A 14418-nucleotide genomic window follows, 5' to 3' on the forward strand; every position below is an offset into this window, starting at 1 on the left:
TAATTTTTGGATTCGAAACCCACTGCAAAGATTTTTTTGAGAATGTCCAAATATACTACAACATCGCCTGATAGTAACAAAGGCTATATACATTTTTGAAATTCCACCTTGAACTATCTCCAGTTCATCAGAATGGGAGGTACCTCAAAAGATTTAGATTTTATATGCATATATCTATTGATAGATTACAGATACAGTCTCCACATTTGGAAGACGTAACGGAATTTGGAACGAAGATAAATTTGCCAAATTATATTGAAATCGGCTCAGGTTTGGTTGGATACAGTTTCATGTATAATTTTGGCCGATTTCATGTATTTGATGCATTAAACACGATGTATACGCCACATTTCCATAAAATTTGGAATATTTTATGGAATTTGTCTAACAAAAAGAATTTGTCAAATTATATTGAAATTGGTTCAGATTTGAATATAGCTTCCATATATATTTTCGTCTGATTTCATGTATTTGAGGCACAAATCACTCTATGTTCCTCTAATTTCAATGAAATTTGGAATGTGTAATGGAATTTAAGACAAACATACATTTGCCAAATTTTATTGAAATCGGTTCAGATTTGGATATAGCTCCCATGTACAGGGTGAGATAAAAAACTGCAAAAAAGTAAAACGCTATAATTTAATTTTTTTTTTTCAATTTTACTGAATTTTGGCCCACTCCCGTCGAAGCGCTTGCTTGAGGTGATCGACACTTTGGTATTTTTTTCAAAATACTCCTGACACAATAGTCCAACGGATTGATATCCGGAGATTTTGGTGGCCATTGTGCGCTGGATATGAAGCGAGGAACCTCGTTTTGAACCACTCTTGAGTGGCAAGTGCTGAGTGCTGTTGGAATGTCCAAGGTCTGCGGCCAAAATTTTTGCGTGTCCAAGACTTTAATACACCCTCCAGAATATTCTCGCGATAATATTCGGCATTTATTCTGATGACAATACGAGTGGAGAGCGACCATCGGTTGTTATGGCGTCCACACCATCACCATGGCCGGCGCTTGAGTTCTGGTGGCCAACCGAAGGTAAACATTTTCAGCTGACCTCTTTGGCAAGTAAACACGATAATTTTGTTTGTTTGCAACTGCTGGACAATGTATGTTTTCTCATCGGAGAAAACCAAATTTCGGCACTTCCCCACTTTTTAGCCAAGCAAAGCAGCTTTTTAGCTTTTTTTTCTTTCTGTTGCGGTGTAAGTTCTTGCACTTTTTGGAATTTCAATGGCTTTACCCCGAGCTCATTTTTCAATATTTGCCGAATGGAATATTGCGATGTGTTCAACTCACGAACCATTTTCGGCCACTGCGACGCGGGTTTCGATCAAGTCGCTTCTTTACTTTTGGAACTATTTCTGCTTGCGTTGCCTTTTTTCTTCCGTCCACTTCCTTGACGTCGTGCTATGCTACCAGTATCACGGTAACGAGCGATGGTAGAAGACACAAAAGATTTATTCACATTTAAATGCTGCAGTGCTCTAACGATAGCCACTTTTGGTTTTCCAGCCAAATACAAAGAAATCACACTACCACGCTTGAATTCCGTCACGAATAACTTTTTTTCTGGAAAATTCTCACCAAAATGCTTTTGTACGCTTGTAGACAATATAATGAGCTGTCACTGGAATAATTTTAACAGCTGTCGGATGAGTGGCTTAGAAATGACAGCAGTCTGAAGATGGTTGCAGTTTTTTCATCTCATCTTGTATTTTTTATATTCGAATGGGATTTATTAAACATATTCTTTTTCCCTTTGGGCTTCAAACAAGTTTATTTTTTAAGTTCAATGTATCCAATTTTTGTTGTTTTTTTTTTTTTTTAATTTGTCCTCTTCAAATTTTTGAATTTAGATTCATCTACCCCTTTTTAATAATAGAGTTTGCTAAACATGTCCACCTTATACATATAAATATATTAAACAAATAATTAAAAACGAAACAAAAATTAAAAAAAGAGTTTTTTTTTAATCTACGATGTGTATTTTAATCTATTATTGTTTATAAGTCACGTATTTACATCTTCAAAAACAATTTCAATATTGTCTTTAATTTTTTTAGAAGAAAATGATCCAGACATTTTTTATGCTTAGGTCTTAGAAATTAAAAAAAAAAAAAAAAGAATATAATGAATATCTAAAAATTTACGATTTATCCTACAAGGAAATTTTGTTTTTATTCTCGATTTTAAAAATGCAGAAAAATATTTCAAAAAAAAAAAAAAAAAAAAAAAAAAAATCAGATAATAATCTGATCGCTGCATATATCATAGTACTATGTTCTTCTCGAAAGATAAATAAACAAATAAATCTCTATATACAATATTCACCTTAATAAGGCAAAACTCGAAAATTAAATAAAAATATATAATAATTTTTAGTCCACGAATTAAAATACTCTCGTAAAAATACACAAATTAAAAATTACAAAAAAAAAAAAAAAAAAATTCCACGAATTTAGAATTACAAAAATATCCTAAAAACCCCAAAAAAAATTCTTCATAGCTTTCCAAAAGTATTGCTATACATATTAGCGATTTTTGTTCTCAAAGTTTTTATATCCCTAAAAAACAATCAATTTAATATAAATTTTATTTCATAATATTTTTTTCGTATTACCTTTGTAATACCCCGTTCGTTCCTCCTCTTATTGGTGTTAAGCTGTTTTGTTTTGTAAACAAAACAAAAAAGCCACAAGGAATCACCGCATTTCGCCATAACACCACAATACTAAACACAAAAAAATTACATTGGCCTTTTTCTATCTGTGGCGAATCGGCAGCAACATCATCATCATCAGCAGCATCATCGACAACGAAGATGAGTAATAGAAAATGTTTGTGAATTTAATTATGATGGTCATCATCATCATTATGACCACAAACCGCACTGGGATGACCACAACTTCTAGTCAACATCGTCATCGTCATCATCATCATCATTAGAATTTAAAAATCGATTTATAGCGCTCTGCGGTGGTGTTTGAAAAATGCTTTCGTTTTCAGTCGTGTGCCAGTTCTATGTTTGTCGTTTCGTTTCGAATTTCGAAGTTGTTCGTGAATGATGGTGGTGTATACACACACATACATCTAAACACTAGTCTAGTTGTCGTAGTCACCCATTGAATGGGATAGATAGATGGATGGTTGTATGGCTGGATGGATGGCGCACAAACAAATGCATTGAGGTACGTAGCCGTGTTAGCCGTATACGTAACACATCGAGCCAGGCATTGGAGAAAGTTGTTAAGTATACGCCGTCACATTGTTGTACGGATTGATTGGCGGTGGCGGAATGGTTGGATGAATGTTTAAAATGGTGTGTTTAAGAACGTTTTTATTTAGGGAGGAGGGGGTTTGGTTAGCCCGTTCATCACTTTCATCACTATGATGCTAGAAGTGATTGGTTGGTTGGTTGACTGGCTGGTTGGCCTGCTTTGGACATGATGTCCTTAGCTGCTATGTATGCATGTTGTGTGTGTGTGTTTTTTTTTTTGTGATTTCAATATGACAAAGACAAACTCGTTTATATGTACGTATGTCAGTTGCTAGAGCTATTGTGCAGGCAGCATTAAGGTGGAATTGATTTTTTTTTTGCTGCTGCCTCTGCTTTTGTTATAACATATATAAGAATATACTATGAATGTATGTATATTGTTTATAAATAGATTATATCCATATTATGTGCCCTTATTGAAAATATAATATTTTTTGTTGTTAAAAATAACTTGGCATTCATTATGTGAGGTAAACTCTGTATCTAAAGAAAAAGGGGTAGATAAATCTAAATTCAAACAAATGTTAAATTTAAAAGATTTCTAAAAATTATCAAATTATGGAAATATAGCAACTTATTTCTAACCTAAAGTGAGAAAGAGAGATGTTTGAAAATTTAGATTTAATCAAGTCTTCGAATATTTTTCATACATTTAAATATTATTTTCCATAATTTTTTTCACATTTTTACCTTTTGTAATATAAATAGATTTTATTCTAGACTCTTCATAAAACCAAAGGCGTAACATTTTCTTTTAATTTTTTCTAAGATTTTGAAATTTAAAAAAAATCAACGCTCTTTCGTGGCCCAACGTCTTGAAAAATTATTTTTTTCTTGGTTTTCTAAGGGTAAATGGTCCAAAGGCGTGGAATTTTATACAATTTTTTCTCGGATCTTCCAAGGCCCAAAGTCGAGGAATTTTTAATAATTTTTCTATGGACTTTCTAAGCCCAATAGCATGGAAAATTATAATATTTTTTTCCCCTTTTTTTGGAGGACAAATGCGTGGCACTTTAAATGTATGTATGTCTATGTATGTTAATGTCCAAAGGCGCGGAACTTTGAAAATTTTTCTAAGTCACTTTCAAAACCCAGAAACGCGGATGCTTGAATGAAATTTTCTTTGCACTGACATGACCCAAATTCCTGAGATTTTATAGTATTTTTATCAACTTCTGCAAGGCCCAAAGTCGAGGAATTTTATAATATTTTTTTCGGCTCTTCCAAGACCGAGGTCGAAGTCGAGGAATTTTGAATCATATTTTTTATGAACTTTTAAGGCCCAAAAGTATGGAAATTTATAATATATTTTCTCCGTTTTTACATGGCATAAAGGCGTAAAACTTTGATTAATTTTTCTAAGCCAAAATGCGTGGAATTTGGAATAGTTTTAAACACACTTTTAAGGCCCGAAGTAGTGAAATTTTGAATACATTATTTTCATTTTTTGGAGGGAACAATGAGCCAAATCCGGGAATTTTTAAAAAGTTTTCTAGGCATTTTCAAGGCCCATAGACGTGGATATATATAAAACTTTTCTAGGCAAAAGTGTGGCATTTTGAATAATTTATTTAAGCGCTATTAAGACCAAAAAGGCATGAGGTTTTAAATAATTTTTCAAAGCCCAAAGTCGTAGAATTTGGAGTACTTTTTTAGACAATTTCAAGGTCAAGGCACTTTCAAGGCCCAAAAAAGTGTCATTTTGAACAAATTATCTAGGCACGAATATGTAATTATTTTTTCTAGGATTTTTTCAGGGCCCCAAAATCTTGAATTTCGAAAAAAAAATCGCGAATTTTTTGAATAATTTCTCTGGTCCTTTATATTGCGGAATTTTGAAAAAAAAAAATCAGGCACTTCCAAATCCACTGGGCGTGGTATTTTGAAATCTTTTCTAAATTTTTCAAGACCCACATGCGTGAAATTTTGGATAAGTGGATATTTTTTTACTACAATCTAGATATATATAAGATAAGGCTAGGGGCTTTGGAAATTCATACGAAAATGGTACGAAAAGTACTAAAATGTACTAAAAATTTAATACACAGTATTGGACAAACGTATAATTCTTAAATTGGGAATAAGAGACAACGATGAAGTGCAGGACCGGGTTTTTGGTTGGCAGGACATGGGTTTTTGAAAATTTGAACTTTAAGCTCACGAAAAATTCTACAATTGTAGTAAACTTCTAAAGTGGTACCATTTGGAATAATGTGGACGGATTGAGCTAAAAATTTTAAACTTGGTATGAGAATTAAGTTTGGATGGAAGGTCAGTATGATTTAGTTTTGAAAATGAGTACAAAGTTACGAAATATACTAAATGGTACTCAATTTGGAACAGATTGATTTTGGGGTGAACGAACGAAGTTGAAATTTTGAAATGGGGGTTCGTTTGGTAGTAGGTTTGTGATAAAGATATGTTTTTTTTTTTAAAGTATTGTAAAATCAGCAAATATTTTTTATTTACTTTTTATTTAATTATAGCCAATGAAAATACATTTGACAATTTATTTAAATAGAATGCATTATTTTCTAAAAAATGTACGCTTTTTGAACTTTAATATAAAAACATATTTCCCATTATGAATATAGCTAATAATTAAGAAAATTTTTCACATAGTCTGCCAATGAACCGCAAAATACTTTAGCCTATAACAATTGAAAACTTGTTCATTGTCTCATAAAATCACAAACAATTAAAATCTTTGTCATTTAAACTTGAGAAATTTCAAATCTACTTTCTGCATTGAATATTTTTTCCAACAAGTGTTTGCAAACCAAGTTTCAGAATGTTTGTAACACGTGCTACAATCTTATTTTTAATGTAAGAATGTATAAGGAATTGCTTCAGAAACGAGGAAAGAAGGGAGCTAACATACAAATTGTTAAGAAACAAAAAGGAAGAAAAAATGGAAATGGAAAAAATGAAAAAAAAAACCCTATCAAAAACGGGATTCTGTGAATTTCAAGGTAATTGTGAATCTTTCCAAATGGGAAAGGTCAAAAAGATGAAGTGGAAGGTCAAGGGAGTGGAAAAAGAAAACAGCAACATCAGCAGAAATGGTTCGAAAACTAAAAAAACGACTTGATCGAAACCCACATCGCGTGACCGAAAAATGGCTCGTGAGCTGAACACATCGCAATATTCCATTCGGTAAATATTGAAAAATGAGCTCGGGATAAAGCCATTGAAATTCCAAAAAGTACAAGAACTTACACCGCAACAGAAAGAAAATAAACTCAAAAGAGCTAAAGAGTTGCTTCGCTTGGTAGTAAGTGAACTGCCGAAAGTAGTGAACAGCCGAATTTGGTTTTCTCTGATGAAAAAACATTCGTTGACCAGTAACGGCGAAACGCGTCGCATAGTGGTGAGTGTGTGATAGTGTCTATCTGGCTTTCCTTTTCACTGCAAATTTCAGATCATTAAGCTCGTCTCGAAAGAGAAAACAAACACTTAAAAAAAAAAAAAAAAAAAAAAAAAAATGATCATGTTTACTTGCCAAAGAGGTCAGCTGAAAATGTGGACCTTCGGTTGCCCATCAGAACTCAAGCGCCGGCCATGGTGATGGTTTGAGCCGCCATAATGGTCGCTCCCCGCTCATATTAATCGAACATGGGATCAGAATAAATGCCCAGTGTGTATTAAAGCCTTGGGCAGGCAAACACTTTGGTCGCAGACCTTGGATATTCCAACAGGACTCAGCACCATCGCACTGAGCACGAGCCACTCAATAATGGTTACAATATGAGGTTCCTCCCTTCATTTCCAGCGCACAATGGCCATCAAAATCTTGGACTATTGTGTCTGATGCAACGTTGGGCAGAGTGTGACGGTTTCATTGGCCGTATGAAGACCATAATTCATGCCTAAGGTGATCAATTCGAACAAATCTAAACTTATTCTAAAATTTGATGCTTTTTCCGACATTTTGTGTTTTCATTCAATAATAATAATAAAAAAATAAAATCTATGGCGTTGGACTTTGTTGCAGTTTTTTTTATCTCACCCGGAGCGAATAAGACAGAGTCGTCCATGTTCCATAGTGTTGCTAAGTTAATTTTTTTCATGGTAAAAATTTTTGATCGACTCAGCCATCTTTGGCTGGGATTAATTAATTTTGATTTGTGAATCACTCAGAAGAGCTCGAATTTTAATAGAAATTTACAAAATGTTAATCCTTTTGCGGTAAAGCTATTATTAGGAAAGGACCTTTGAGCCTTATCTATTTTCATCGTGATTGTGGTTGAGCCTGAATTTTGACAGAACTTTTCAACATTTTTATCTTTGTGGAAAAGGTATTAGTAGGAAAGGAAACTTTATCTATAAAAAAGCTAAGCCGAGTTCTATTACTTCTACTGAGTAGGGGAGAGACTCACTTTTTTGCTTATCGACGTGGGAACTCATATTTTGTCTAAGAGGACCCCTCTACCCAACTTTAATCAAAACGCATTTCTAGCAATATCGATTGGCCATTGTAAATCTCCACACCATAACAATTTGGAAGTAGAGGAAATTTCCAATTCATGTCTATTTTAAAACATATTAAGCAAATGTTATATTTATATAACTGATGGTGCAAAAAACACCCACCCCCTGCATTACTCATCATTGACGATCACAAAAAAATACTCAATAAATAAAATCACCCTCCTTTGTTATATAATTTTCCCATTTCCAGGTCTTGCGTCAGCTGGTTTTCAAAAGAACAAATAAAAAAATTAACCATTTCGAACAGCGTTTTGCATAATGATGGGATAATGGATTACATAGGAATTTCCGCAATTCAATAATTATTAATGTATACAAATTACAAATTGATTGGCAGTGGCATTAAAGACAATAAGTCAATCATCTACCATTGAGAGAAAGAGTATGCGAGTGTGTATGTTGGTGTGGTAGGCCATTAGCTTTTCTTTCATGCAATTTCTGGGAAAAATCTGTCAACCATCCACCACAAAAAAACAACAAAAAGGAATGGAAAATAAATTTCATTTTACAAACTCAATAATTATAATAAAACGGGAAAAATTGCCTGTGATTAATATATTTATTGGCAGATTTATTACATTAAAAAACATCAGCGATTTTAATTGGATTTTTTTTCTGGTCACATACATGACAGACCAAAAAATAAAGGACTAAAGGCAATTGTTTTAAAAATAGAAATCGTATTTATGTATATAAAATTAAACTAGAAAAAGAAAATCAATACAAATCCCTATGCTTAATTTCAAAAACAATAGTTCTGCAATATTTTCATTTGCATTTGTCAATTTCAATAGCAGATAACGAAACATTTCAATCAATATGTTGATGTTATAGAGACAAAATGGGGAAGGGAGAGACAACATATTCTCAACAAAAGTCCTTGTGGCCACAATTTTTATTTTTTTGTAATTTTTGTTTCATTTTTCTTCATTACCCCATATTTCCCATCCCCCATCCCCTCATCAAATTGTTCATTTTTTCTGAAACCACGAGAAGTTTCTGCCAATCAAGTCAACACTCTCGATGAATTGACGTCTATATATCTAACGGGACAATTCATCCTTGTCCAATCCTTGTCCACTTCATGTTACCCGTCCATCTTGTTTTACAGCAGTGTTTTTTTTCAGGTCTCCTTCGTTGGCCACATGAGTAAAACAAATTAAATTTTCATCCATTGGATGATGTTGTCCTTCATAAGAGGATTTACCCACGCCCGTGGGCAGTTGATAATAATAATGATGATGTTGATATCCTGACGTGGTGAAGATGGCAAGAGGGGGAAAGACAATCACTTAAGTATCTTTGTAAAGGTATTAAAGTCAAATGAGCAATCTCTGCAAAGTTCGAGGTCCATATGCACAAGCTGTACAAATATAAACAACTTTACTAGGGTGTGACATTGCAAGGGTGATGGAAACCAAAACTTTCCAGGGAACTCAAATATATGGCATTTCATAGAAAAAAAAAAGAAGTGATAATTTCACTGAAGATTAAAATATTTTTTCCAAAACATTTTCATACCGAAAATAAGAGAGCTCATAGAAGAGCATTTGCTCTTCTCATAGACGAGAACTTGCTCCTTTTCTAGCGGATCATTTGCTTTGCTGACAGAAAAGAATTTGCCCGTCTCATTGAAGAGCATTTGGTATCTCATAGAAAAGCAATTGGTCTATTCTCATAGAAGAGCAATTGGTCTCTTTACATAGAATAGCCGGTTGTCTATTTTTATTAGAGAGCAGTTTATACCTTCTCATAGAAGAGAAGTTGGCCTCTTCTCATAGAAGAGCAGTTGGGCTTTTCTCATAGAAGAGCCATTTGTCAGCGGTGCTCAAAACCGTGTTCTAGAACATGAACCGAAAAAAGAGATAATTTAAGAGAAAATTAAAATTCTGTTTTTCTTTATATTTTACGGTTCTATTAATTTGTTTTTAGACACGAATGTTTGCCAAATTAATTTATAAAGCAAATGGATAAATAATATTTGTATAAACAATGACTTAACACTGTTTTGTTCTTGATTTAAATAAGCAAAGAGAAATTTGACTGGAAAGAGGTATTTTTTCTTGAGCACCGCTGCATTTGTCTATTTTTATTAGAGAGCAGTTTACATCTTCTCCTAGAAGAGCAATTGGTCTCTTCACATTGAAAAGCAGTTATTGCTCTTCCCATACAAGAGCAGCTGAGCTCTTCTCATACAAGAGCACTTGGTCTCTTCTCATAATATAGCAGTTGGTCTCTTCGCATTCAAGAGTAGTTGGTCTTTTCTCATAGAAGAGTAGTTGGTCTTTTCTCATAGAAGAGCAGTTGGTCTCTTCTCATAGAAGAGCAGTTATTGCTCTTCTCATAGAAGAGCAGTTATTGCTCTTCTCATATAAGTGCGGCTGAGCTCTTCCCATACAAGAGCTCTTCTTATAGAAGAACAGTCGGTCTCTTCCCATAGAATTTGATATTTGATGATAAGGCCAACTGGGCTTCAAAGATAAAACTTGCTGGTCTACTCTTAGAAAACCTCTTAGTGATCTCTTAGCAGACATGTGTCTCCTGTTGTCTTGGAAGGCATTTGGCTTTCTCTTAGAACACCATCTTGCCTCCTCTTAGCGGACCTTTTGGTCTTCTCTTGGAAAAGATTTTTGGAAAAGATTTTTAGCCTCCTCTTCTCTCTTAATTGAAAAGAAGAGCAGTTTGACCTCCCCTAGTAGACTCGTAGGATTCCTCATTAAAAATTAGTCTCTTAAAATATATGTTTTTGCCCTCATGGAATACTAGTTTCATTAAAATCCAGTTAGACTTCGGGCGTTCTAAAAACCTCTAAAGGGTGTTCTCATGCAAGACCTGCTAGCTAATCCATTGCAGAAAACCAGTAGGTTTTTAATGGGTCTTATCATAAAATACCAGGATTTATTTGCTCGATTAAAATATCTCTTCTTTATCCCCTTAAAAATATATTTTCCAATTTTTGTCACCTAAATTGTATCACCCTGTTTCCACACCCTCTTCATTCATTGATTGATTTTCAATTGCCCCTTAAGAGATTATTTTGCTGTTTATACCATTCAAATATTTGAAGCCGTTTTATCAGTCCTTCGTTTTCATTACAACATTGATGATGGGTAGACAAGTTGATGACGTCAGAGGTGAAATAGAGCAACAACAACAAGGCAGTAATGATTGGAATTTTTTCAACGAAAAGGTAAAGGGTTATGTTAAACAAGAGACCATAGATAAAAGTTGTGTTGGATTGGCTTAAATCTTATTAAATATGGCCACTACCTCGGTTATGGGATTCATAGCGTTTTCAAAAAACATTTCGAAATTTTTTTGAAAATATTTTCAATTTTTGTTATTCAATTTTTAATATCGATTTAATATTGTTTTACTTGAAAACAATTCCCTTTTGTTTTGCTGCAATGCACAATGGCTAAAAACCCAAAATATAAAGCATACTTTAAGGCATAATCTATGAGTTACATAGACTAAATGTTTAAATGAAAAATATGTTTGTTCTTCGTAGTATTTGAAATGGAATTAGTATGGATTTTAATTGATTTGGAGGATTTCAGATAAGAAAACCCGTTATTTGCTTATATTTTGTCTTATTTTTAAACAAAAAAAAAAAAAAAAAAAAAAAAGAATGAATCCCAAAAATTCGTGGGAAAGGCTCGAAGTTTGTTTTTTCTTCCGAGTCCTTCGTCATTTACAAAGCGATATTTCCTATATAAATAGGAAATAAATGATCTTATCTTCCATTTTCATTGTTTTACCAATTTCAAGGCCCACCTCATCAGCAAAAAGACTATTATTTACAACTAAAACTACTTTATTTTGCATAAGATAATTGAATATTCTTTTCAATTATTATAACGTAAATCTATTAATCTTGTTGGTCAAGCCATGTGAAGAATAAGGCCAAACTGTTAATGGTTGACGAGATCTGATGCCGGAGAATACGGTGACTAAGAAACTAATCAAAAAATACGAAAATAAAAAACTCGTCATAACTTGATGTCAAAGTCTATTAAAATCCCAGAACAGCAGCCGCATGGAGATTACCTACATCAAACTTTACATCAAAGTTTGTAAAAAAAGATAGCAACAAACGACGGAATGAAGAAACAGCCAAAGATCACTTGACGTGAGCAGGGCCACAATAACAACCATTGAAAAATTATTAAATAATTAATCACTGGAGAAGTGAAGACCAGCCACAGAAGCGACAACTCATACAACCAAAAAGGAGGGACCTCCAAGATAGAATTGCTGTCATATGCCAGATGAATTTTTTCTCCTTTTTGTTTTTGTAAATGCAAATGTGTTGGCCAGGCTTATTAACATTTCATTATGGAAATCATGAAAACGATGGCCAAGGATTTAGACGCCACCAAGGAATCTTGACAGAGAACATGATGACGGCTCGTCTTCTACTTCTTCCTTGGAAACTTTAACCAAAACCATGCATAAAATTATGGCTTAAAGACTAATGGTGGCACACTCACCTGCTAAATAGCGATCACTTTGGGAACGGGAATAGCGCAGGGTCTAGAATAAAAGAAAAATCAAAAAACCAATTTAATAGCCACAAAAAAATCGCCGGCAAAGAACTTGAGTCAATCCTTTTAATCAGCCAGAGTATTTAAATTTAAACAAAGTATCCACCCAGACAGAGGCCAAGGATGGATTCAAGTTCTTTGTTTTGATTCTTGGGTTTCCCTTTACAACTGTTTCTTTTTCAGATACAGATACAACTCACCACATTTTGGTTGGCAAAATCATCAAGACGTTTCTCCTGCTTCAGCAACAAAGGCGCCGAATTGGATTTCGTTGAGAGCTCTTGGGTATCTAGTATTTCATGACCACTATGCAGCGATGCACTGCTGGGCGAGGGCAGCTCATGGAAATGTGTGGGCGCCAACAGTGACTGAAATGGTTCTTGTCTCAATGCCAGCGACAGCTGATTGCGATCCTTGTGATGATCTCTCAAATGTTGCAGTTTACGTGCCAATTGGGCATGATGGGCGGCGGCCGCCGAAGCATGGGCAATTGAGCCATGACCATGCTGATGTCGATTGTGATGATGTGCCGCCGCCGGCTGATGATATGAATTTGGCAGTGATGAGGTATCCAGCGAATGGCTACGACATTTTTGCGGCACCATAATGGGTTGGGCGCCATATTTGCGACGCATTACCACGCCACTGCCACCATTTGTGGAATCGCTTAACGAACCATTGTTAATGGAACTGTTAGTACGTGTACCCGAACTACCGGCACTGGCACTGCTGGCATCCCCATCCTCCGTGCAATCACAGTCACAGTAGGGCACAATTTCGAAATCATCATGGCCCTCGTCTTCCTCATCGACCATATCGTAATCATCCATATCTTCATCGTTGTTATTGGATTTGAGAGAATTATTATGTTGTCCTCCACCACCTCCTCCAATAACTTGTTGAACTTCAACTTCATCATCAACATCAACTTCTTCTTCATCATCATCGTCACCATTTGGTGTTTCATCGCATAAACTTAACACTTCCAAGAGATCGGGATCATCAGAGCTTGTAACCGAACTTCCCTTTTGGAATTTCATTTTACGCAGGACATCCAAACTGCTGATCGATTCATTGTCCTGTTGATTGTGGTGGTGATGATGATGATGGCGATGATGATGTGGCATACTCTTCCAATAGGACATATCTTTGGGTGGTGTGGCTGTGCCAATACCGCTTTCATTATTATCATTTTCTACGCCAGAGCTATCCAGTGAAATGCCCGATTTACCGGAACTCAAGACACCAGATGCTTCTTCACATGCCGAGGATGAGGTTGAGCTGTGGAAAAAGAAAAATACAAAAATGTGATGTTAATACAAATATTCGAAAAGATTTATTTTTAAAAGATTTAAGGATACTTGTATAAAAATTTAAAGGTGTTCTATGGCGAGGAGAACTTGTAGAGACTCTCTGTGGTCAGACGAGATTTAATAAGCTCTCTACAGTTCAACATCTCTCTCGGTGCCTAGAGCAACGCAAAAATTTTGGCCCTTTGTGGGGGAGACCTTCTATAGCCAGAAGACAGTCTTCAGGTGTTCTGTAGCTGGAAGATCTTTTTCAGCTCTCCTATAGCTAGAATACCTTATTCAGCTCTTCTATAGCTGGAAGATCTTCTTCAGCTCTTCTATAGCTGGAAGATCTTCTTCAGCTCTTCTATAGCTGGAAGATCTTCTTCAGCTCTTCTATAGCTGGAAGATCTTCTTCAGCTCTTCTATAGCTGGAAGATATTCTTCAGCTCTTCTATAGCTTGAAGATATTCTTCAGCTCTTCTATAGCTTGAAGATCTTCTTCAGCTCTTCTATAGCTAGAAGACATTCAGCTTTTCTATAGCTAGAAGACATTCAGCTCTTCTATAGCAAGAAGACCTTCAGCTCTTCTATAGCTAGAAGACCTTCAACTCTTCTATAGCTAGAAGACCTTCTTCAGCTCTTCTATAGCTGGAAGATCTTCTTCAGCTCTTCCGTAGCTTGAAGATCTTCTTCAGCTCTTCTATAGCTTGAAGATCTTCTTCAGCTCTTCTATAGCTTGAAGATCTTCTTCAGCTCTTCTATAGCTTGAAGATCTTCTTCAGCTCTTCTATAGTCTGAAGATCTT

General features: G+C 34.9%; 1 protein-coding gene across 2 annotated transcripts in view; it reads right to left on the bottom strand.

Moving 5' to 3' along the window:
- The window catches only part of LOC101898609 (stAR-related lipid transfer protein 13), a 277625-nt gene that overhangs the window by 54725 nt on the left and 208482 nt on the right, over positions 1-14418 (bottom strand). For both annotated transcript variants that reach the window (XM_059119355.1, XM_059119354.1), the window contains exons 7-8: positions 12522-13602; positions 12268-12310 (exon numbers count right to left, since the gene is read on the bottom strand). In XM_059119355.1, the coding sequence (XP_058975338.1) occupies positions 12268-12310; positions 12522-13602 (1124 nt within the window). The remainder of the gene's footprint in view (positions 1-12267; positions 12311-12521; positions 13603-14418) is intronic.

This window comes from Musca domestica, unplaced genomic scaffold (genome assembly GCF_030504385.1).
Source record: "Musca domestica strain aabys unplaced genomic scaffold, Musca_domestica.polishedcontigs.V.1.1 143, whole genome shotgun sequence".
Classification (NCBI taxonomy): Eukaryota; Metazoa; Arthropoda; class Insecta; order Diptera; family Muscidae; genus Musca; species Musca domestica.